The 24,171-nt window shown below is 60.7% G+C and overlaps 1 protein-coding gene across 1 annotated transcript in view; it reads left to right on the top strand.

Annotated features, from left to right (window-relative positions):
* Positions 1-15,640: 15,640 nt before the first annotated feature.
* EPHA8 (EPH receptor A8) overlaps positions 15,641-24,171 on the top strand; it is a 33,663-nt gene continuing 25,132 nt past the window's right edge. Inside the window, exons 1-2 of the mRNA XM_041767129.1 lie at positions 15,641-15,731; positions 21,104-21,168. Of these exons, the coding sequence (XP_041623063.1) occupies positions 15,641-15,731; positions 21,104-21,168 (156 nt within the window). The remainder of the gene's footprint in view (positions 15,732-21,103; positions 21,169-24,171) is intronic.

Raw genomic sequence — 24,171 nt, 5'->3', positions numbered from 1 at the left:
ACGCTAGGCCACAAAGGAGGAGGCAGGCACCCAGAGAGGCTCAGGGGCCGGCCCGGGTCACCCAGCCAGCTCTGCTCTCCACACAGCCCCCTGCGGGTCCCCTGGGGGTCCTCGTCCAGCAACAGCAGGTCGTGTTTTCAGGACTCTCCTTTGCCCTTTTTTAACCACCTAAGCACCGCAGCCTTGAGAAGTGTCCACAGTTCCAGCCTCGCCTCCCCTCTTTGTCAATGAGCTCGCTCCTCGGGTGGTGGCAGGGGTGCCACTGGTTCTCCGGCCTCTGTCGTGGGGCGACCCCAGATTGGGACCGGCACCAGCCCCACTGGGAGCCCTTCCCAGCTCCTCACCCTCCCTGCAGCTGTCAGGAGCTCGGCCTTCTCCCTCCCTGCGGCCCAGCTGGTGGCCCGCTCAGGCCAGAGGAGCCCACGCTGGTCTCCCCAGCGCTGCACCCGATGGCTACGTATGAATCTTCCAGGTGCCCCTGGAGCAAGTCCCTTTGCTTCTGGGAGGGGCTTTCAGGGGTGGCTTCAGTCTCCCCTCCGTCACTCCCAAGCAAAGTGGATGTTTGGAGTCTCAGCTGTCTAGATGTCCTAGAACAGTGCAGTCCCATAGAAAGATAACTTGAGCCACATGGAATTTAAATTTTTTTTTTTTTGGAATTTTAAATTTTCTTTTTTTTTTTTTGGAATTTTAAATTTTCTATTAGCCACATTGAAAGAGTAAAGAGGGACAAGTGAGATTAATGTAATATATTTTATTTAATCAATGCATCCAAATTATTTTCATTTTAACACGTAATTAACATTAAAAAGCTCATGAGCTTTTTTTGCACTTTTTCCATACAGAGTCATTTCATTTCAGGCTCCCCTACATTTCAAGTGCTCGATAGCCACGCGTGATCAGGGGCTGCTAGCACAGCGGTACTGGTGGTGCTGCGCTGGAACTCTCATCTTGCCCTGCCCGCCAGCCTCCACTCCCACACACCCACGAGGGCTGTGGTCCCGTCGGGGGCTGTGGGCTGCCTCTCCCTCCCAGGCCCTCCCCACCCAGCAGGGGGCCCTTCTGGACCACAGTCACAGGGGCTCTGAGGCGGGAGACCTGCGTGGCCTTGGAGGTAGGAGCTGCCCATAAGGCTAGCCTCCCTGCCTCCTGGCCTCCTCGCCGTCCTGCTCAGCTTGGAAGGAGAAGACAAGGGAGATGGGCACTGCCTTCCTCCTCCCCCAGGAAGAGTGACTTCGTGGGGAGAACCGACCTCAGAACCCAGGGTCCGTATGTTTGGATGCGTGTCCCTTCAGCTGAGGTTCACCGGAGCCAGGGCTGGACTGAACCTTGTGTGTGAATGACCTCCCCTCACCCTCCGAGGCCCCCCTGGGATGTGAGCTATTCTCTCCCGAGCTTCTGCAGAGGAGGAAGCTGCACGCAGCCCAGAGAGGTGGAGTGACCTTTCCTTTGCTCCCAGGGCCCTCTTTCCTCCTGTGTCTCCCTTTCCTCTCTCCTTCCCAGTGCTGGGGGGTGGGGTTGCAAGTGTGGGTGCATGTGTGTGTGTGTGTGCACACGCGTGGGGCAGGCTCTGTGGAAATGAGCCGCCTCCTGCACACTGCCCTGGGGTTGGGCCCCAAAGGTTGCAGGGCCCGGGCTGGGGTGGAAGGCGGTGCTGAGCAGCCCGGGTGGGGGAGCCCCAGGGCTGTGCCCCTCACCCCTGGAAGAGCACCAGCTAAGGTGGGAGGGGCGGCGGCAGCGGGAAGGGAGGGGCTGGGCGACCTGACGCTCTTCTCCTGCCACCTGATGCCCCCACCCTGTCTAGTTCCCCCGGGACCCTAGCCCTGCCCACAGGCCTGGCACTGAGCTCACTTAGCAAATACAGCATCTTTCCCGGGGTCTCCTCACCCCTCTCCCATCCTCCCTTCCCTCTCCCGCCTCCCCTCTGCTGTCTTCTGTGTCCCCATGTCCACCCCTGTGCTCGGGCTTCACTGTCCGTGGGGTCTCTCTGGCTCCCTCCCTCCGTCTGGATTGTGGCCATGGGTCTGTCTCTCCCTCTCCCCCTCCTCTCGCCTTTTCCCCTCTGGGTTTTATCTCCCTGCCTCCTGCCTCCGTGGTTCTCGTCGTTCTCGTGGTTCTGGAAGGTTCTTGGAGGCTCTCCTCCCCGCACGTGCCCCCAACCTCACCCCTGTTCAGACGCCCCTCCCTCCCCTCCAGCCTCCTGCTTCTCTCGGATCCCTGATCTCCGTGTCTGCTCTCCGGGTCCCCTCCCTTGCCCGCCCTCTCGCTGTCACTGGCGTGTGCCTCTCCCCCTGAGCTTCCGTGGGGCCCCAGCTCCTCTCAGCCCCGTCTCTCCTCCTCGGAAGGCAGGCGGCTGCTGCAGCCAGCAGAGGCCCCACTGGATGACAGCCGAGCCGAGCATCCCTCGGAGCTGTCACCGAGGAAATCACACACCAGCGCCTGAAATTCAAATTAGAGTTTTGCTGAAGCTGCTAAAACTCATCAAATACTATCTTTGAAGTCCCCTAGCAAGCTGGTCATCGCTCTTTAAAGAGTCCCCGTTGGAAATGAGATGGTGGCCAGGGGGTTTGGACAGGGCCACCATGCCAGGGTCTGGGCTGGGCTCCCCACACGTGGCCTCCGGTGGTCACCCTCTGGGAGCTCCCTCGGAGCAGCCTCACCAGGCCAAGAGCCTCTGCCCACAGGCCCCCCACCCCTCCCGGGACACCACCAAACAGAGGGCTTCTGGAAACCAGGGGCTGAGGGTCAGGAAGGAGCCCTGGGCAGAGAGCCCCAGGCCCTGGGGAGAGGGCTGAGTGTGGGCGCTCCACACACACCGCTTTGGGGTCCTTGGCTCTCGGCTGCTCCCTGGCTGGTGACCTGGGGCCAGTGAGCACGCTCTAGGCCTCCTCGAGTTTGCACGCTGAGTGTGATGAGGACAAAGGGAGCTCTTACGTGAGTGGCACCTGGATGCCGTCGCCACTCCGTGAAGGATCGCCGTTACTGTGACGATGCCAGCAGCCCGAAGGGGCATCGGCGACGGTCGCGACGGCACCGCAATGCATCAGGCATTGTTCCAAGCTGTGTCTATGAAAGCTCATTTCAACCTCACAACTGCCCGTGGGAAGCTACTAGGATCCCCATTTTACAGATGAGGAAAGGGGGACCAAGAGGTTAAGTAGCTCGCTCGTGCCTCCTGCCTACTGACTGCCCACCCCCATCCTCTCCTCCTAGGACTCTTCCAATGTGTCCACCCTCAGGGGCTCCACGTCTGTCACGAGCCAACTGCCTGCACGTGAACTTCCCCTGGCGACCTCCGGTCCCTCCCATCCGGATCATAGGCCCATCACTGTTCCCTCCACCAGCCTGGAGTCTTGGACCTCCCAGCAGGCCCGCCCCCTTCCCCACTGTGACCTGCCCCCCCCCCCCCCCCCCCCCCCCCCCCCGCCACCAGCCTGACTTTTCCTACCACAGATAATCCCTTGCAGTTTGGTCTTATTGCAATTTGGTCTTATTACAAGCCACCACCAGGTAAGGACGGGCAGTTTTCTGCTCAGGAACTTGAAAATGAAAAGTCCTTGGCACCCCGCTTTGTGTGTCTGAGACAGGCAACCCCTGGGAAGGTGGAAAGTCCCTGAGTCATTTGGAAGATGGGGCCCTGAGGCCCTCGTGAGTGGGAGAGAGGACCCCTCCCCACCCCAGGGAGGAAACAGCGCCCGGAGGGAGCAGCTGGCTCTTGTGCACCGGCCTGTGTCTGACACTGAAGAACCATCCCCAGCTGAGCCCGCCTGCAGCCCTGAGCTCTCCACACAGGCAGCCACGGAAAGCATCTTGGCCCCAGAATGGGCCACAGGTGGCAGGCCCTCGGGTGCCTGCAGAGCCGGGTGGGCACCACAGTCACGAGGTAGGAACCAGTGGGAACCACAGGACTGCACACCGGAATCTGCAACCCTGAGCTGCTCTTGGGTCTTTCATTCGTTCGGCAAGTCCATGTGGATGCCCACATGTGCCGGGCCAGCCTTGGGGGAGACACCACCCTGGCCCCCACACCCCAGGTGCCTGGAGAGGACAGATGCGGCCCAGCAAGGACAGGCCACTGTGATAAGTTCTGTGATGGCAGATGTTCAGAAGCTTGGGCAGCATGAAGACACACCTCAGCCAGATGTGGGGAACCAGAGGAGGCCTTCTGGAGACCTGGGGACCGGAGGTGTGAGTAACCCGGGCAAAGGGACAGGGCAAGGGAAGAGGGGTGTACCAGCCAACGGAGCACAGTAGCCGGGGCAGGGAGCAGGGCCCTGCAGGTTCAGAGTAATTGTTGCTCTGAGTGGGGAAGTGGGGGTGGTGAGACCCTCCCCTGGAGAGGAAAGCAAGAGCCAGGACACAGAACTCTCTTGGCGGGGAGCTGACCCAGGAGAGACTCCCCAAGGCTTCCTGAAAATTCACTCTTACAGGATTCGGCGGCTACATCTAGACTAACCAACCCTCCCTGAGTCTATTCCACGTGCCTTTGCTAAGTGCCGCGTGAAGGTGAAGGAAAATGCTGGTCCGCGGAGGAAGCTCCCCCCCTGGGGCCTCCTCAGCCCCCGGTGCCCCGCAGGGTTCGGGGGCGCCCCCAGGCCCCAGGCCAGGCCAGGCTGTGGGAGCCCCCAGCTCCGATGCTCTGATGGTCAGGGCAGGACAGGGACTTTCCCTAATGCCAAACAGGGGGAGGCCTTGGTCATACAGGGGGCCAAGGTCGCGTCGGAGCGTGTGGCAAGGCCAGAACTCAGCGCCCAGAGTCCCCAGCCCGGGCTTTCGAGTCACCCGCGTGGGCCTCAGACAAAGCGCGAGGTTCTCAGGAATCCTCCGGATGGGTGATGCGACCGTCTCCCGTCCGAGCCCAGGTCCTGCGCTGCGCTGTGGGGCGGGAGGACGCGTGGATATTGCCCATCACAGCCTCGGGGGAGGGTGCAGGGGACCGGGGAGCCTATGCACACACGGGGTGAAAGGGGAGGCGGCCATGAGGGCCCCAGGCTCCCCATCTTAGGCCAAGGGGACTTCCCGTCCTGTCCCACCCTTCTGTGGTGCTCACCGAGCCTGTGTGTGCACGCACGCGTGTGCACGCTCCCGAGTGCACGCGTGGACACAGCCTGCACGTGTGCTGAGCAGGAGCTGCTGACAAGTGCCCCAGGTGTATTCCAGGGGCCGTTAAAGCTCCGTGTTTAATGGCTGGAGCCACAGTGGTCACGGCTGTCATCGGGGATTTCACGGGCTCGTTTACATCTTTAGCTTCTTCCTTCTGAGACGACTTCATCATCCCCAGCCCCCGCCAGCCCACAGCCCCTCGGCAGGCAGCGGTGGGGAGAGGAGGTGGGGCCAGAGCGCCAGGCTCCACGTGGGGTTCACAGCTCTGGCGGAGGGACAGGCTGACGAGCAAGCCCAAGCCCAGACGGGCAGGGGACAGGGCTTCAGGCAGGGTCCAGGGTCCGAGATGCTTCTCCTCCCCCTCCAGCCACCCCTGGGAGCCAGGGGGCCAGCGAGTGGAGCGGGGTGGGGTCAAGAGCCTAGTCTGAAGCGTGGGGATGGGATTGCACGCAGGAGGCAAGATCTGGAAGCCTGGAGGTCACTCCTGAGCGGGGTCAGGAACGCCAGGATCTGCTGGGAGGCTGCAGAAAGGGGCCAGGGGAGCTCAGAGGGGAGAGGCTGTGGACTCCCAGCTACACCGGGAGCCTCTGTCCCCCCTGCACGTGCCCACCCCGTCCAACCCCTATCTTCCATGGAAAGCTGCTCAGAGACCCAGGGCACCCCGGGGGGGGGGGGGTGCTTCTGGTCCCTGCCAAAGACTGGCTGAACAGGGCTGACCTCCAGCCAGAACCAGGGAACAGCCAGCCCCAGACACTGAGATACCAGGGGTGGCATATGGCACCAAGTGTGGACAGTCGGGATCCTGGAATTCTTGGCTCACATCAGCCTCTTACCTGCTGGTGCCTTTGAGCAATCGCTCCCCCCCCCTTTATAAAGTGGGCACACATGAGGCACCCCAGCTTGCTGGGTGGGATAGCCACACAGGCCTCTCCCACGCTCTGGTCAGAGCCAGGATGGAGCGAAGCGATGTGGGCACTTAGCACACGCCCCACACGCGTGAGTGTACCACAGCCAGCTGTCAGGACGAGGAGGATGACGAAGGGGCAAGTCCAGGGACCCGGGGGGCCCTAACCCAGACTGCAGGGCTTCTGTTCAAGGAGGAGGTGAGTCTAAGCTGCAGGAGGAGTAGAGGTTAGGCCCCCTGGGGAGGCAGCAGGGAGCAGCAGGGTGCCAGGAGGAAGGAGGAGCAGGTGCAGGGGCCTGGAGCCGCAGAGAGGAGTCTGAGACCGAGCCCCTGGGAGGAGCAGAAGCCAGACTGCGAAGGGCTCCCCTGCAGGCCAAGGAGCTCGGCCTTCTCCTGGGGCAGTGAGCAGGGCCCCGGGGCCGTGGAGTGGGTTTGGAGGTGGGGCACCTGGAGGCAGGGAGGCCGTGGCCAGGAGAAGGGGGGACAGACGCAGGGGACGGTCCGAGCTGGGTGATTCCGGGGGGGCCTCTCAGGAGGAGGCATCAGAGAGTCGGAGGCCCTGCCCAGAGGCCAGAGCCTCCAGCCAGGGGGGCCAGGCTGTCCCCACCTCATCAGCACTCCCTCCACAGCCCGGGCCTGTCACCAGGAGCCCCGGGAAGCATCCCCTTGGAGAGGCGCCTGATGGACCTGTCACCACAGTGCCATCCCGCCCAGCCGGCCCCTCACACTCGCGGGGTAATCTGCTTTCACCGGGAACATTGTCCTTCAGCCTCCCTGCTCGGCTCAGAGCAGGGAGGGCGGGGCACGCAGGGCTGAGAAGCTGCTTCTTCACCGAACAAATGACCTTGGGCCAGGAGCAGCAACAGCAGGAACAGCCTGGCGAGAATTCAAACAGCCTGGGCCCCGGCAGCCCTGGGCTCTCGGCCCCTCTTCCACAGGCATCCCAGAGTAAGTCTGCTTGGGGGACAATTCCAAATCAAACTAGACCCTTGGGAGCTCCTTGTAGGTGACCCCAAGCCACCGAAGGTAGGTCTCTAGCTTCCAAGTCACACTCTATCTCCTTCCCAAGAAACCTGCCCCCCGCCCCTGGGTGGTTGTCTGGCGGAGGGGGACAAAGCCAGAGTTGAGGGTCCCACGCTCTTGGGTGCACATCAAAGTCTGGCTGCTTCCTGGCCGGGTGACCTTGGACAGCTTGCTCTCCTTCTCTGCACCTTCTGGAAGCCCTAACGTAAGAGGCGTGATACCCCTGAAGTCTTGGAGCGGGGTTACTGGAGAGGGGAACTGTAAAGCCTCAGCCCACCATGGGCACCCCACAAACGATGAGCCCTTCCAGCTATTTCCTCCCGCCTTGCTGGGGAGCGGGACAGGGACTCTCCCACCCCGCCTCACCCCTAGGCTGACGTGTGAACAAACCCACAGCCCTGCCCTTTCTCCTTGTCCCAGCTGCTCCGAGGGGAGACGGTCTCGTGTGGAGCACTGGGCGAGGAGCTGGGATATTGGGATCTGGTCCCATGTTTGTTGCTGGCTGTGTGACCTTGGGCAAGTCAGCTGCCCTCTCTGGACCTGTGACTCCCCCGCTCCTCCTCCCCACGTGCACACCATCACCATGCTGTTTAGCTTTCGTTCCTCTCGACCCTTTCTTAGCATCTTGGGGTTCCTACACACGGCCAGGCCAGGACATGACCATGGGGCTGGCGGCTCCCGGAGAGCAGTCAACGTGCCGTCCGCACCCAGTGCCCCCCCCCCAAGCCCCCACACCACCCAGCCTCAGAAAACATGGATGGAAGGACTGGGATGCAGGTGGGACTGGGGTCCTTTGCTCCTAGGACAGAGGAGCCCGTGGGCCCGGGAAGCCGGGGGCAGATGGTGGGCCCACACGGGGCCCTGGGGTAGCTGGGTTCGCAGCACCAGCTCGGCCACCAGGCTGCTCGGTGACCGAGATGGCCTCACGGAGGGCCAGGGTTTCCCCCAGGGGCTGTGGTGACCAGTGACGGTGATAGTGGTGGCGGCTGGAAAGGCGGCCGCGGCCTCTGCGTGGTGGTGACCCCGGCGCTGGCTCCTGTCATCAGACCTTCCCAGGCAGCCTCGGAGCCGGAGCCGGAGCCGCTGCCCCTCCCAGCGCACCCTCCGCCTCAGCAGCTTTAATGAAAATCAGGCAGAGATCTTTAGAGCTGCTTAGCATTTCAATACTTTCAATAATGGGGATCACCAAGTCACCCTCCTAAAACTATTCCCCTGCTAGGGAGAGGTGCCATCCCCGCCCACCCGCCCGCAGCCCCCACACTCCCACCCACGCAGCCCCGGCCTCCCCACCCACAAGGCACTGTCACCCAGGCTCTCTCCCTCTCACACTGTGTCCTCCCTCCCTCTCTCCTCTCTCTCTCTCTCTCTCTCTCTCTCTCCCGCAAATACCCGCAAACACAGAGAGCTGTTCCCATCTGTCAGAATGCTGATGTGGGCTCGTCTCCTCCCGACAAGGCAGAATGATGATAAGGTTATTTTTTAATATCAGGGATATTAATACTTCTCTTTCTGATAATGAGCCATGGCCTGCTCCCTCCTGCTCCCTGGGGGAGGTCTTGGGGTTGGGCTGGGGGAGGCAGGGGGGGCGTGGGGCCGAGGCTGAGACGCAGGAGGGCCTACTGTGCGCCACAAACCCTTTCAATCTTCACAATATGAGGGCAGGTGGCAGTGTCCCCGTTGGACAGGTCAGGGCCTGAGGCTTGGAGAGGGGAAGCCAGTTCCCGAAGCCACAGGGCAGGCGGCAAGGGTCAGGCCGGGGGGTCCCAGCCAGGTGTGACTCCAGAGCTGAGCCCTTTGCTGCCTCCCAACACATTTAGAGGCTTTCCCCCACCTGCTGCCAGGAGCCCCGATATCCTGGGACCCCATAGGGAGGAGCCCTGCTACAGCCCATGGTCAGGCTGAGAGCTCAGGCCCAGTGTGGCCCTGGTCCCAGGCCTGGCCCGACGATCCAGCCTTCCAGCAGGGTGTGAGGCCCTCCGACCCCATACTTAGCATAACCTCCCTGCCCCGTCCCCTGTGGGTGCCCGGCAGTGGTCTCTCCTGGGGGCCATGAGCTCCTCTACCTTCCCCCAGAAGCCTGAGGAGCTTAGTGAGGGTCAGCACACCCACCGGGTACCCCACAGATCAGTAGCCAAGTGGCATCTGCTCTCTCCCTCCCTGTGACCAGCCCCACGTTCTGCACTTTCCCTTCTTCTGAGCACCCACCCCTCTCCCCCCTTCCAATGCCTCACGACTAAGCAAGTGGGCTCTGGAAGCACAGATCTGAGTTCAAATCCCCAGCCTGCCACTCAGTGGCTGTGGCTTCTTGGGCAAATATGTCACCTCCCCCACCCCCCATTATTCTCGTTTTAAAGTATAGATAATAATAGAATTTACATCAAAGGGCTGTCGTTAAGATTAACAGGCGAAGTGAATACTGTGCCATGTCATCCTCATGTCAGGAGCCCTTGGAGACCTTCCCCCAGGCTGAGCAGCGCCCCAGAGAGGTAGTGAGATTTGCCTAAAGTCACATGGGCTGTTAGTGGCCGAGAGAATCTAGCACCAGCTCCAGGCCTGGGCCAGGCCTCCAAAGGGAGCCAGGGACAAGGCAAAAATCCTTATAGAGAGCGGCTCATGTGCCAGACGCTGAAGGCTTGGTGTCCAGCAAGAGCAGAGGCAGTCCCTGTTCTCAGGGACTCGTCTCACAGGACGGTGGCTCGAATCAAGGAACCACACACGTGCAGGTAAGATTCCAAACTGAGCCAAGGGTGCTGATGGAGATGGGCAAGGGTCTGTGAGAGCACCGACCCAGGCATGGCTCCCTGAGGATGAACAGGGGGTACAGAGGTAGGAGAATGTTCCAGAACAGGGACCAGAGGACAAAGTGTGTGTGAGAGGGTGCAATACCTTCAAGAAAGCAGAGAGGGAATTGCTGGTGCCTGGACTGGACTGGACTGGGCCTTGCAGGTGTGATAAGGACTTGGGTCTTAATCCAGAGAGAAGAGTGGAAGGCTCGAGAAGGCTCTATTCAGGGGAGGAGAAGGTGTGGGGCAACGGCTGACCGTGATCTTTGGCAGTGAATGGCCATCTGGCTGGGGTGTGGTGTGAGGTTGAAGGGACCCAGGGAGTGCACCCGGAGGCCAGTCACCCTGGTGGGAGGTGACGGGGGCTCAGACCGGGCTGGTGACCATGGCGAGGAGCAGAACCCATCCCAGATGGGTTCAAGGTAGGTTTTGGTGGTAAAATCAAAGGATTTGGGATGTCCTGGATACTCAGCTGATGGAGAAGGAGACAAAGTTCAGTTTCCTAACTTGCACAGCTGGGTAGACAGTAATGCTGGCCGACCCCAGGCACAGGGCAAAGAGCCGGGGTTGTGGGTCGGGGGTGGGGGTGGAGGTGGACAGTGGAGGGGCTAAGAGTTGAGGAGGAATGGAGAGAGAAAGCAGTGAAGTCTACAGAATACACAATTCCTTCAAGAAGTTTCCTGGGAGTGGGGAGGAGAGAGGGGGACAGCATAGGCCAGGGGAGTGAGGAACAAAGGGAGGGTGTGGTTTGGTTTTCAGGACAGGAAAACCTCGCGCACCAGCCCGGTCCTCGGTCCTCGGAGGCCTACCCCAGTGTGGTCCTCTTTCTACCCGGTTCTGCGGCCGCTGGTGCTCCAAACTGTGGAAGTGATTGATTATATGTAAACAGGAGGAAGCAATTAGTCTGTGCATGCCCAGCCATTAATAAGCCTCTTAGGTATTTATAACAACACCTCATTTACCCTCCAGCCTGAGAACAAATATCCTGAGAACAGCCAGAGGTACCCGAGGAGACCCCCGGGCAGCCCCGTCCCCGACACTAAGCAGCGGGCTTCACTAACAGGGAGGTCCCTCGCTTAGAGCCCACGGAGTCTTACTCTACATACAATTCTAATAGCATGCGTGGTTTTTCCGTCCACATTAGAAGCAGGAGGCAGCTGGGGACTGTCGCAGGCAGGAGCCCAGCAGCAGCGGGAAGGCAGCTGGCGGCCGGGGAGCCAGGGAAGACAGGGTCACCCTAGGAAAGCAGAGAAGCCCGGGGTCACGTGGCGCCCAAGGCCAGCTGGTCCGCCACCGGTGGTCCTGCAGTCGCCTCTGTCCGACGCTGTCCCACCACCAGTGGCTTCAATGAACTCATCTTGAAGTCCTTTTCCACATCAATATTCAATGATTCTTTGTTCACCGTGATGATTCTGAGCCGCCGAGCAAGGGCTAAATTACATTCAGTATTTTCTGCTTCGAGAGGACTTTTTTTTTTTTTTTCGGTGAAATATTTTAAATTGTAAATTTTATTTTAAGTTTTCCTACAGTTTCTGAGATATTCCCTTACGTGGAAAGGGATTTTGTAATTGCCTCTTTAATTATCTGCTTCCCCGGTAGGCTGAGGCTCCGTGAGAACGAGGACCGCGTCCGTGTGGTCCACCACCTTCATCCCAGCACCTGGCCCGGCGCCCCGGGACGGGCTCGATACGGCCTTCTTGAATTAGTGAATTGATCAGTAAATTAATATTGCGTACCAGGCAACACTCACTCAACAAATATATTATTACTTTCAATTTGGCCCCTGTTCTTGCTACTTTTTTAAATACAGCTACCGGGAAAAAAAAGTGAATTACGAATGTGGCGCACGCTCCATCTCCGTCTGACAGGTTTGTCTCAGGCATTCCTGCCCTGGCTCCAGAGGCAAAGTACAGAGTGTAAACACATTCCCCCTGCTGCCGTGCTGCTCGGGGTAAATCTTTCCTATGCAAACCTGAGCTACTTCCTCACTCCTGTTGTGGGGGGGCGGGGGCGGGGGGCTGCCTCCCCTCCAGCCTGCAAGCACGTCCTGGGCACGGTCCTACCTCCAGTGGAGTGCCAGCGCCACGTTCCCTTCGTGCCCATTACAACTCGGGAAAACAGGTGGAATGGGCGAGTTATAGATGGGAATGCTGAGGCCCTAAGTGAGGCCGCATGCTAGGAATCTGGTTCTTCCCAAGACTTCAGGTGGCTCCATCCTCCAGCCAGGGGAGGAGGCCAGGTTTCTATGCAAGGATGAGGCATGTGCCCCCTGCAGTCCCCTCGCAGAATAAAGGCAGTGGAGGATGAGAAGGGGCTGTGGGTCTGTGGGTCGGGGTTGGGGGCGGTGGGGGCTGAGGGGTAGGGAGGGGGCTTCTTCACAGGAGTCTGTGTGAGACAGCCTGGTGCGACAAGACATCCAAGGCAGGGGTTAGGGTGGGAGTTAACATCTAACCGCTGCCCCCACTCGGAGCACTCACACCCACCCACCTCCTGCTAGAGCATCTCGTCTACCTGTCCCTGGGCTGGGCGGGGGGGCCCTGTGCAGTTCTTCCCTTGCGGTGTAGGACAGCCTCATCCTCTAAAATACAGTAGTAGCCCCCCTCCCCCATCCCAGATCTCTTGACAGGTCCCCAAGCATGTTTGCACCGGTGAACTCACGCGAGCCCCATAGCAACCCTCTGAGTTGGTCACATCCTCATTATCCTCACCTAGTCTGGGAAACTGAGGCTCGGAAAGGTGAAGTGAGAAGAAATAGTCCTGGGAGGGTACCTCTTGCAGGAAATGGGGAACATCATGGAGCTTGTGTCATGCTCCCTGCACCTCCCCTTCCCACTCCCCGACTAAGGATGCCTACAGAAGTGTCTCGGGTTGGGGGCGGGGCTGTGAAGTAGGGGCAGGAGTCAGGGGCCGCCCTGCATGGCCACGTCCAGTTCTGCCCATTTCACCCCCACCTCCCTGTTCTGTTGGAGCGGGGTCCCAGGGGGCCCGGGTGCTGGTGGGAGAGGGTGAGCATGGGCAGATTCACACCCCCCGAGAGCTGCGTCGAGCCCACCTGGCAGGCCTGCCTGGCACACCTGCACAGGGCTCCGGAAAGCAAGCCACCCTGCAGCCCAGAAACGGCCCTCGGCGATGGTGGCCTCAAGTCCTTGGCCAGTGGGGGGTGGACCCCTGGACGGCTGCTCGTCCATTCATTCAGTCATTCAATGATCCATCGTTCTCGTAGCACCCAGCCAGGACCCTCCATAGGAGCCCAGTCCGGGAGGGGAGACCAGCATCCCAGATCCCGCCCAGCTTCCTGTTCCATTCATCCGTCCTCACGAATCTCACTCTCCTTGCCTTTGAAATGAGGGAAAGCAGGGGTTGGGTGAGAGAAGGGATGCGGAGTCTAGCCTGGGAGATGCGCCGAGGGTCGTGGCGGTGGTGGCGGTGACAGAGACGGACGGGGGGGTGGGGGGTAGCCTTGCCCCCTGCCCCCAGCGGGGCCCCTCTGCAGCTGCCTGCCCGACCACTCGGAGAGGAGGGGCATCACTCTCTTCCCAAAGGCTCTGCTGAGACACCCATTTCTCTAGGAGAGGCTCTAACAGCTCCTTCCTTCCCATTAGTGAGGGAGCAAGCTGCTCCTTTGAAACAGAGAACAGCCCGAGGGATAGGGGTGGGAGGGAGGGACCCGGGGACAGGGTTCCCCTGGGCTGGGCCACCGTGGGGGGTCTCGGAGGGTGAGGAGATGCTCGCATGCAAGCTGCTCCTACCCCCACGGAACTCTGGCAAGGCAGTTCCACTCTAATCCTGCTAAGGAGGATTTGGAATATGGGGCAGACCCCTGACAGAGAACCGCCCCTCCTGCTTACGGAGGAGATGGGCAAGGATCCCCCAGCGCCAGAGCCTGCGAAATGGGCAAAACCCAGGCTCGGCTGGCTCCACCTCGACCTGGAAGTGCAGAGCCCCAGCCACCACCACCACCCCCCGCCCCTGGCAAAGCCTCCCACCCATCAACAAATATTTCTGGGCGCCCTGGCTGGGGTAGGAGGTGCCCAGCAGTGCTGGTGACTGCATCCTGCCCTCGGGGTGCAGTTTTCTATCCTGCCTTGCTCGCTGCCCCAGTGCCCCAGAAGCGAGCTGCCAGCCACAACTCTTCAGCCTCAGGAGCCCTGCAAGAAGGTCTAGAGTCCCGGGAGCAGGGGCTGCTCTACCCACAGGCTTGCCCACACTGCGCTGTTGTTAAAATGTCTGCATCAGCTGCCAACTTTAAATATTAGGAGATAGCACATAAAATTCCAGCTATAAAACCTCTCTTGAAAGCACAGAAAATCAGGCCCCCATTCCCACAGCAATGTGGGCTGGAGCTGGAAAGCCCCCCCCCCCCTCCCCGAGTGGGTTTCATCAGGATGCCCGCCTGTCTCATGTGGGCACTGGGGTTTGCCCCTCAGGGTCTAGTCCAACCTGCTCCCTCTAAGCCCCACCCCCTGCACAGGATCCCTGAACAGCCTTTAGCTGGTGTCTGCTTGAATGCTTCTGGTAACAGGGGGCTTACTACATCTTTGAGGCAGGTGGTCTGAGCAGTTGGTGCTAGGAAAGCCTCCTAACTTGAGCTACCTTCCTCCTTTCTGTGAAAAGATGCACAGGAAAGAAGTGGGTTTTAGAGTCCAGTGGATCTGGACCTGAGCTCGTCTCTAGCTCTTAACCAGCTGTGTGATCTAAACGAATGATGGTCTCTCTTTCTTCGCTCCAGGGTCCTTAGCTGCACCTCCCCTGCAGGACTGTGTGGGGCTTAAAGCAGAGCAAGTTTATAAGGCTCCTGGAGCGGAGTCTGGCACGCCCACCCCAAAGGGCCTCGATCATTCTCTGTTCGCTCTAGCCACCGTCCAACCCGGTGAGCTCAGGGGCCGGGAGTGCCTTGGGAGAGAGCTGAGCAGCCGTCTGCGCCAGCTAGGTCCGAGGCAGAGTCTAGACTTGTCCCAGCGGGTACCCAGCCCTGAGGGCCAGCCCCCAGGAGCTGCAGGTGTCTTACCTGCCTCCAGGACAGGTTGGCCCTCCAGGTGCTCGGGAGCCTTGAGGGTGGTAGGCAGGGCCCCAGCAGGGAGCCCCCAGGCCCCTGCCCTCTGCACACAGCCTGCAGCCTTCTCAGGAAGGCGGGATCCCAACTCCTGGGAATGGACCGGGAGGTGGGGGAAGTCAGGGGAGGGGAAGGCGGGGAATGACAGTCCCCATCCTCGGGGGGCAGCTGCCACTCGGGGCACCTGGCAGTGTGCCTGTGCTGGGCCCTCACCTGAGTCCTTGAGTCGGGTTCTCACAACAGCCCTAGACGCAGAGACTGTCATCTGGAAGTTGAGGCTCAGAGAGGCTGGGAGCCGTGCCCAAGGCCACACAGCCAGGGGTTCTGGGGTCTGCGCTGCGCCCCCTAAACGCGGGGTGTCTCGTGCCGGGTCACTGGGGCGCGGGACGGGGGGAGAGTTTTCCCCCCGCGAAGTGCTTCCCGGGGCCTGGCGAGGGGCCGCCGCGGGGCGCGGGGGGCGCGGGGGGCGCGGGGGGCGCGCGGGGGCGTCGGTGCCGGCGGGTGGCTCGGCCCGTCCCCGTCCCCGTCCCCGGCCCCGTCCCCGTCCCCGTCCCCGGCCCCGTCCCCGGCCCCGTCCCCATCCCCATCCCAGTCCCCATCCCCGGCCCCGGCCGGCCCGGCCCCCGCCCCCAGCCCGCCTCGGTGCTGATTGGCTCCGCGCCGTGACGGGCCGGCCCCCACCCGGGGCGGGTGCCCGCGTGTGCGCCCGGGTGTGCGCCGGCCGCCGGCTGCGGAGAGCGGGGAGCGCGCGGGCTGCGGCGAGCTGGAGGCCGGGCCATGGCCCCCGCCCGGGGCCGCCTGCCCCCCGCGCTCTGGGTCGTCACGGCCGCGGCGGCGGCCACCTGCGTGTCCGCGGCGCGCGGCGAAGGTGAGCGGGGGCGGGGGCGGGGGCGGCGCAACTTCCTTCCCTGCACCCCGGGCTGGGGGGGCGGGTGCACCCCGGGGGGAGCGGGGTCGAGGGACCGGCGGGGAGGCGGGGCGGGGACCCCAGGGCTTGGGGTTGAGGGACAGAGGCCCCCCCGGGCCCCAGGGGAGAGGACCGAGGGACTCGGAGCTGGGGACCCGGAGCCGAGGTCTGGGCACCTGGGACGAGGGAACAGGATGGGGATTGAAGGCGGGAGAAGAGGTGTAGAGGAGAGAGGGGAGAGCAGGGCACAGGGCCAGGGGACGCGGCGGGGACAGAGAACGAGGGACACGAGGGACACGGGGCTGCAAGATGAGGGGTTCAGAAGGTTGAAGAAGAACAGGGCAGGGGTGGCCTGGAGAGGGGACCAGGAACTGAGGAAGGAGGAGCGGAGGGCAGGACCGGGTTGCGCCAAAGGAGGCCAGAGAGAGGGGCAGGGAGTAAGAGTCTTAGGTGGGAGGGCCCGCGTGGTGGGGCTGGCGGGGAGGGGCAGCGTTGGTGGCCCAGGGTGGCCCTGGGAGGAGGGGACAGTGAAGAGCCGGCCGTGGGGCTGCAGACGGACTGAGGCTGGCAAGGCCCTGGAGAGCAGGTCTTGTCCAGGGCACGTCCGGGGCAATCCAGTCATTGAGGGGACCCCGGGTGAGCAGGGTGGGAGCAGGAGTGGGGGGGCCCAGCAGTCAGGACAAAAAGGATCTGGGAAGTGACCTCCTGGCGGTGAGAGGGGACAAGGAAAGCCAGGAAGAGGCACCCATCGGGTTCCCCATCACCCAGGGCCTCACATCTGCACATCTGCACACACACACACACACACACACACGCGCGCACACATGCACACACGCACGCAATTAGCCCCACTGAAGTCCAGGTCCAGCCGGGGATGCCGCCCCGGGTCCTGTTCTGCACCCCACCTCCCGTCCCCCAGGGCCTCCTCTGCTCCTGCGGCTCTGCCCAGAGGAGGCCCCGCGGGGTACTCGGTGCAGGATCCGGGGCTGGTGTCCCAGGTCCGAAGCTGTGTGTGTGGCCGCACGAACTTCTTCCACATGCGAGGGAGCTCCGGAGCCAGTGTTCCTCACTGACACTCAGACATACCCGAGATCCACCCCCTCACGCACCAACAGCTCAGACATACAGGCATCCCCGAAGGCACACATGCACACACGGACTCACGTCAGGATTTACACACAGAGACCCGGGCCTGTGGAGGCTCACATGCGTGGACAGCCTCCGACATCACCCACAGTCAGAGGCACAGAAATGCAGCTGGTGCACACACACACATGTACAGATGCACACATGTGAAAAATATGCACATCCGTGGGCAGATACCACATATCTAAGGAGACCTTCGAACTTGCGTTCGTGCCCCTAGAAATGCATGTGCACGTAATAAATGCACACGTAGATGAACTCATAGTCTCCGGTGGAAAGGGGACCTTGCGGGGAGAGGGACTGTAGCAGGGCAGCAGAGAGGTGAGGTGACAGGCAGGCACAGCAGGGCCAGCTGGGGTGGCTAGTGAGCAGGTGCAGGTTCCTGGGCCACCAGAAGAGAATTGAGGTGGGGGCCCAATGAGTAGGGAAGAGAGCGGGATTGGGGCACAAGGGTCTGGGGGCTCTCAGAGCCCTGGCCTGAGAAGATGGTTTTCCCAGGTTTGGGTTGGGGGAGGGGGCCAGTTTCTTGCCAGCAGGATGCTGGGGGGTCCACACGGAGGCTCTGGGCTTCAGACGGTACCCCCTCAACTCCTCGCTTCAGTTATCTTCTCCAGGAAGGAGGCAGCACCTTCCAGAATTGCAGACGGGCACACCCCAGGGCCCCCCTTGGGGAGGTGACTTTGAGCAGACTCACCTGCAGAAGACAGGCCATTGGCTCGAGGGAGAGGACACATCCAGGGGAGGGACAGCAGTTGGGGAAGAGGCAAGGTCCACAGAAAGAGGCGGGCAGGGAAGGCTTTGTCCAGGGCCGAGGGAGGCATTTTGCGAGGGCCAGTCCTCGCCTGTCCAGAGTCCCCACAGCGGGGCGGGGGTTAGCCACGCAGGTTGGGCAGCCTGGGGCACAGGTTCCACATAGGACCACCCTCCCTCCCAAAGGACAGGAGTCCCTCCCGGGTCATTCCTGGGCTGGTGCAGTGCCAAGACTGGCAAGGGAGACCGTTGGCACCCAGGGAGGGGTGTCTGCTCCCAGCTGGGCTCCTACAAAAGCGGCGGTGCCCCAGCCCGGCCAAGTGCCCCTGTGCCAGGTCCGTCACAGGGCAGGATGGGGGCCCCCATGTCCCAGCAGGCTCATGGCCGCTTATCACTCTCTGGTGTGGATTATCCACCACTTTGGGGTGATCGCCCAGGCGTTCACATCCTGGCTGACATCCCCTGGCCACCCGAATTCTCCAGCCTCACCATCATGCACTGCGTCCTCGGGGAATGTAAATCAATTTAAGTATTAGTCTCAGCGAAATGGAATGGGGGAAGGTGACGGTGCTGGAGAAAAAAAGAAATCGCATAATGCTTTCCACAGTGGAACAGGAAAGGCTTAGGAATTATCTGTGCTTCTCAGAGCAGGAGAGGGACCCGTTTGATCTCCTAGAACAGCCCGGGCGGGTAGGCCCAAGAGGGATGCCTACAGACATCTTGCAGATGAGGAAACAGCACAGAAGGGTGAAGTGATTCTCTTCCTGGAGAGACCGTGAGTCCCGTCCTCCCATTGGCAGATGGGGAGATGGGCCCAGAGAGGAGAACTGACTTCACAGATGTCACACAGCCCTCCAGGCCGGCTGGGCAAGGGGCAGGAGAGAGCCCAGGCCTGGTGACCAGAGGGGTTTGAATTTCCAAGACGACTCAGGCCTGGGCCAGGTGGGCCTCTGCTAGAATTCTCTCTAGCCCTGAAGAACCGCCCTGTGGGCCTGGAGCTTCCCTGGCAGGCATTCTGTGCCCCCCGCCCAGCCCCCCAGGGGAAGGCATGGGAGGTAGGAAAGAGGGGACAAAGGGAGAGGAGAGGAGGGCAGGGACAAGGAAGCGTCTAGAAGGAGTTGGAACAAGCAGCGCTGGAATCCTATAGCCCTTCCTGAATCCAATAGAATCGACTTTTGACTTATCTTTGGATTATCTGAGCCCCCTGGCTGGCTGATCAAGAATCAGCTGCAAAGGCTGTGAGGCTTCCCGGAGTGGGAAGGGCCTGGAACGTGGGGTCTGCCCCAAGAGTGAAGGCCCGGGGGGAGGAGTCTAAATGGTGGACATTTATGCTGATTTTGCCCCCTGGGTAGGAGCAGGTCTGAGCTGCGTCCAGGGGAAGCCAGAGAACCGGCCCTGCAGCTCTGAGCCCCCATCTGGAATGTGGGTTGGAATGGGGGAGCCCACGGGTCCCCGGTCCCCATCCTCTCCCCAGCCTAGGCTCTGCTGGTCTGGGGGAAACTGCAGTGCGGCCCCCTCCCCCTCCCACCAGCCAGCAGGAGGAGAGAGCTTGCCTGACCCAGTTTTCTCTCCATTGCCTGAGAGGGAGGGAGGGAGGCGGGAAGGCTTCTCTGCCTGCGCCCCTGGCGTGGGGCCGGCTGGGGAGGGGAGATCCTTCTGCGGACACTGGCTCCATCCCCTGATGCCCCCCCCCAGCCCTGGGGACCCCGGGGAGGAGGGCAGAGGCCCCTCCGTGGGTCTGCAGCCTCTCTCTCCAGCAGGCCTCCCTTCTGGGGTCCCCGACAGCGGGGTGGGAGGGTAAGAGGAAGGAGAAAATCAGCAAATAAGAGCATCCCCACTCCAAGGTTTCCTGAAGACACTTGTCTCCATCTTTGAGGGGCAGGCGCAGAGCTATGCAGATTTCAGGCAGAAGGACACCCGCCTCCCTGCAGAAAAGTTCCAGGAGGGCCCCCCCCACCCCGGCATTAACACCCTGCAACCTGCCCCAGCCAGCCTGGTTGGAGGCCCACACTTGCAGGCTGGCAGAGGGGGGACGTGGAAGAGAGCGTGAGCTGGGAACGGGAGCCAAGAGCCCTGTCCTACTACCATCACCAGACGGGTCAAAGGAAGCAGGGGGCCCAGAGAGGTGAAGGGACCCCCCCCAGGGGGACACACAGCAGTTGAGATTCAAACCATCATTTCTTGACAATGTCATGTTCCTTCATCACCTTACAGTGAGGGGGTAGGTCTGAGTACAAGGAGAGAGGCCGGAGGGGCAGGACTTTGGGGAAGGAAATTCGCTTTAATGAGGCATCATCGGCTCCAGGCTTTAGGGTTTGCTGTCTAGGTGCTGTTAGCCCCATTTTACAGATGAGGAAACAGGGTCAGGGATGCAAGGGTCACCTGCTACTGGGTAGCCGCCTTGCGATTGAAGCCCAGCCGCGTCCGACTCCAAAGGAAAGGTCTTCCCTAACGTGGTGTTGAGGTTCTGGGGTCCCCTTTGGGGTTTCTGGCTTAGAAGAGCCTTGCCACTCAGGCCCGCGCTCCTCCCAGCCACGGTGACTGCTCACGGGTTCTGCTTCTGGGGCTCAGGTGCTGGGGCTGGTGGTGCCCTCCGTGGCGGCCTCAGTGGGTGCTCTGAACACCAGTTCTGCCGGCCACACCCGCAGGGCTCCGAGCACATTCCAGAAAACTCCCGAGGCCCGGTGTCCTCACTGGTAAAACGGAGAGAAGAGTCACCACCACCTCTCGGCGGTGGCTGCTGTCGTGCAGGTTATGGATGCGGCGTCTAAAGCGCCCCTCGAAGAGCTCGGTACACAGTAGGTGCCTACACAGCAGGGGCGGCTTCTACTGTTCTAGATCTCTCCACGTCACATGTGCTCAGAGGAGTTACTAGGTGCCAGGTGTCTCCTGCGGACGCTGGTGATTGCAAAGCTGGGGCGGGTCCTCCTGCAGGAGCCACGACCTCACAGTGCAGACGTTGCTGGGTGCTTTTGACTGCCATTGTGTCCCCTGAGTGAGATGAAGATGAGGCTGTCCTCACCACACCCCGTGAGACGGGACCCACCGTCACACCCATTTTTCACAGGAGAAAACTGAGGCTCAGGGGGGAGCAGGGACTTGTTCAGGGACACACAGCCCCGAAGTGGCAGGACTGGGACTCTGGCCCAGGCCTCCTGGACTCCTGAGCCATCCCACTGCATCACCCGCCAGGGAGCTTGGGGCACTTGGGGTGGCTTGTGTTCTGGGGGTTCGGGAGATCACATTTCGGCAGAGGTGGTGGAGGGTGGCTTCAGGCAAGGGGAACAACTCGAAGCGGGCTCTGAAGGAGAGGGGAGTGAGGCACGGAGCTGGCATGTCGGGGGCTGAGAGCAGACCAGTGGCCAGGCTGGGCTGCTCTGTGGAGCCGGGGAACGGTGTCCCAGGGTCTGATGCTCCCTCGTCACCTGTTTTTACAGTGAACTTGCTGGACACGTCAACCATCCACGGAGACTGGGGCTGGCTCACGTACCCGGCTCACGGGGTAAGTGACCAGCAGTGGGGCCATTGCCATCTTGTGTGAGCAGAGAAAGGCTGGGACTCACAGTCCTATCATCAGATAGATTAGAAGGAAGTGGATGCCCAGAGGGGGGAAGGGACTTCCCCAAGGCCACCCAGCAGTTAGAAACAGCTCCTGACTCTCTCCCTCACTTTGTCCCTTCTCTTCCCTCTCACCTCTCCCCGCGCTCCATCCCTTCCTTCCTATCTTCCTACCTTCCTTTCTTCATGCAGACCCTTGAGATTACACCCTGGTGCCGGGCTCCTAGGGCCTAAGGCCCTAGGTGTGGGATCCTTATGTCTGTGTCCTGGGCCTACAGAGTCATGACGTGCCACAGCTGGGCCCAGGGTAGCTCGGGACAGTGTCCAGGAGCAGGGCCAGGGAAGGTCCCCAGCCAGGCCTTTCTCACCTTCGGGATTGATCCCTTCCCTCATGCCCTGCCTTCACCAGGAGTCACCCAGACCCCTGGAGCCCCCACCTGGTACTCTCTTCCATCGGAATCATCCAGGTGGTACAGCCAGCACCCACTGTAGCCAGGCCCCCATGCCCATCTGGCCTCCATGGGGACCCTGGGTGAGCCCATCAGGTCTCTAGGGGTTATGTTCTCTCAGGTGATATGTCCCCAGGCCGTCCCCCTGGGGAGTGGGCCTGGTAATCCCAGGGCATCCAGGGGCAAGGCTTCCGTGCCCCATCCCTCTGCGGCGGGGCGGGTGGGGTAGGGGGCACAGCAGTAAAGCCAATGTGATTGTGTCATTGACAAGCAGGGTGGCCCTGGGGGTCACCACTTCACTCCCGGAGTCTCAGTTCCCTGTCTGTAGAAGGGGATGAGCATGTGACCACCTCGTGGGGTTTGCTGTCAGGATGAGGGGAGGTGACACCTGCTCTTGGACCCATGCCTGGTGCATGGTGAGCCCTCACTGAATGCGTTATCGCTGTCATTGTCGTTAGTGGGCGTTATGGTTGCATGTCACAGACATTTCCTTCTGCAAGTGTGCTCGGAAGCGCACACACACATGCCCGCCAGACACAAGCACGTCATGCACATGTGACTTCTTTCATGAACACTGGCTTCCATGGCTCTGGAGACAAGGGTAATAATATTAATAACAACGATTAATAATAACTGAGCACCTGGGTGGCTCAGTCGGTTAAGCGTCTGCCTTCGGCTCGGGTCATGATCTCAGGGTCCTGGGATCAAGTCCCACGTCAGACTCTCTGCTCAAGGGGCCGTCTGCTGCTCCTCTGTGCTCTCCCCCAAAATAAATAAATTAAATAATAATAATAGTAATAATAATAATGGTGACAATGGTATCAAGAGTTAATATTTGTGAAGGGAGTGGGAGTATTTCTTCACATTTCATCAGGGCCAGGCTAGAGCCCCCCTCCTCTCCCTCTGGAGCTGTCGTCTGCAGGCAGTAGGAAGCTGAGTCCACTGTCATCAGTCCCCACGCACCAGGCCTCAGGGAGCCTCACAGCAGGCCACGTGGGCCCAGGAACCCGGAGGGAACTCCGTTTTGCCTGAGTGGGTCAGCCCTGCCTGCAGACAAAGGCAGGGTCCTTGAGGTATCTCTGTACCTCTCTGGGCCTCAGTGTCTCCCTGTGAAATGCTCCTCTGCGTGTGCCCCGATGGCCGTCTCCCAGCTGTGAGCAGGGTGTGAAAGGGCTTGATGGAGTGAGCCAGCTCTGCCAATGGCAGGGCCCAACCCTTGAGTAGGTGACTTTCTGGCTGTTGGCTGGGTCAGCCTTTCCCCTGAGACCCAGCATAGGAAGGAGTGGGCCTGGCCCCAGCTGGGCTCCGGGTGTCTGTGTCCCTCTGTCTTCTTCAGAGCTTAGGACTTGGTTTTTAGAGTAACATGGAGTTGTAAGGGTTTTAGGCAGGTGGAGAGCATGACCAGGCGTGTTTCCAATGATCGTGCTGGAAATCGACGGTTCTTTGGCTTGCAGGGTGCTGTAAAGCAAGGCTCAGAGTTATCTGGTTGGGAAGTTAGAACAAATAAGGTATAGTTACATCGCTCTGAACGGTTCACAGGTGTAATCTCATTTAATCCCCACAACCAGTCCCGTGAGTAGGTACCACCACCCCATTTCACAGATGAGAAGGCTGAGGCTCAGAGCAACAGGGAATAACTTGCCCAGCATCAGACAGGTTCCAAAGGACGGTCTCAAACCCCACTCGCTCTGGACCAGAGCCTACATGGAGTCCCTTGCGTTCTCTTTGGTCTGTGTCATCGTCGTGAGAGGGTGGGAGGCCCTCCAGCATTGTCTGCTGAGCCGGGGTCCGCCTTCCATCTTTATGGGGCCTGGAGACTGGGCTTGCCCAGAGGGGAAAGAAGATGGGTGAGATCCCTGGTTCCCAAACTCAAGACCCTGAACCTGTCCCAGGTTAGCAAGTGAGGCATACAGGTCCCCTCATGCAGGGGAGCTAGGGAGGTGCCTGGGAATCTTTTGTTTCATAAGCTTTCTAGGTGATTCTCCTGCCCAGCTGGCTAGGGAGCCTGTGGACATGGTCACTGAGGTTCTGTGAGGTTCCTCTGATTCGGCCTGGGAGCAAGGGCCCTCCAGGGCTGTCTCCGGCATGAGCAGAGTTACTGGATTGTCAGGCCAAGGCTGCACAGCCCAAAGGCCGGGGGTGCTGGGCCTGCATGAGACCCTTCGCTGCTGCCTCTAATCAGTGCGACTCAGGCAAGTCACTTACCTCGCCTCCACCTCCCCGTTGATAAACGGAAATGATCACAGAACCTGCTCTGTACAGTTGTCATCAATGAGGATGCATGAAAGGGACATTGTCCTGGTGAGACACCCGCAGCAGCAATGAGAGGTTAAGTGACTCTGCTAGGGTCAGGGGAAGTCTGACCCCGCCGGGGACCCAGGTTCTTAATCCGACCGTGCCCCACCCCCCACACACTGGGACCTGTTCCATCGCTTCTGGTGAATTAACCAAGGCTGCCTTAGATGAGAGGCACGTTCTGTTGTCTCACCCGGTCCTCA

This window comes from Vulpes lagopus, chromosome 8 (assembly GCF_018345385.1).
Source record: "Vulpes lagopus strain Blue_001 chromosome 8, ASM1834538v1, whole genome shotgun sequence".
Taxonomy (NCBI): Eukaryota; Metazoa; Chordata; class Mammalia; order Carnivora; family Canidae; genus Vulpes; species Vulpes lagopus.
This window is presented reverse-complemented; position numbering and strand designations above follow the sequence as displayed.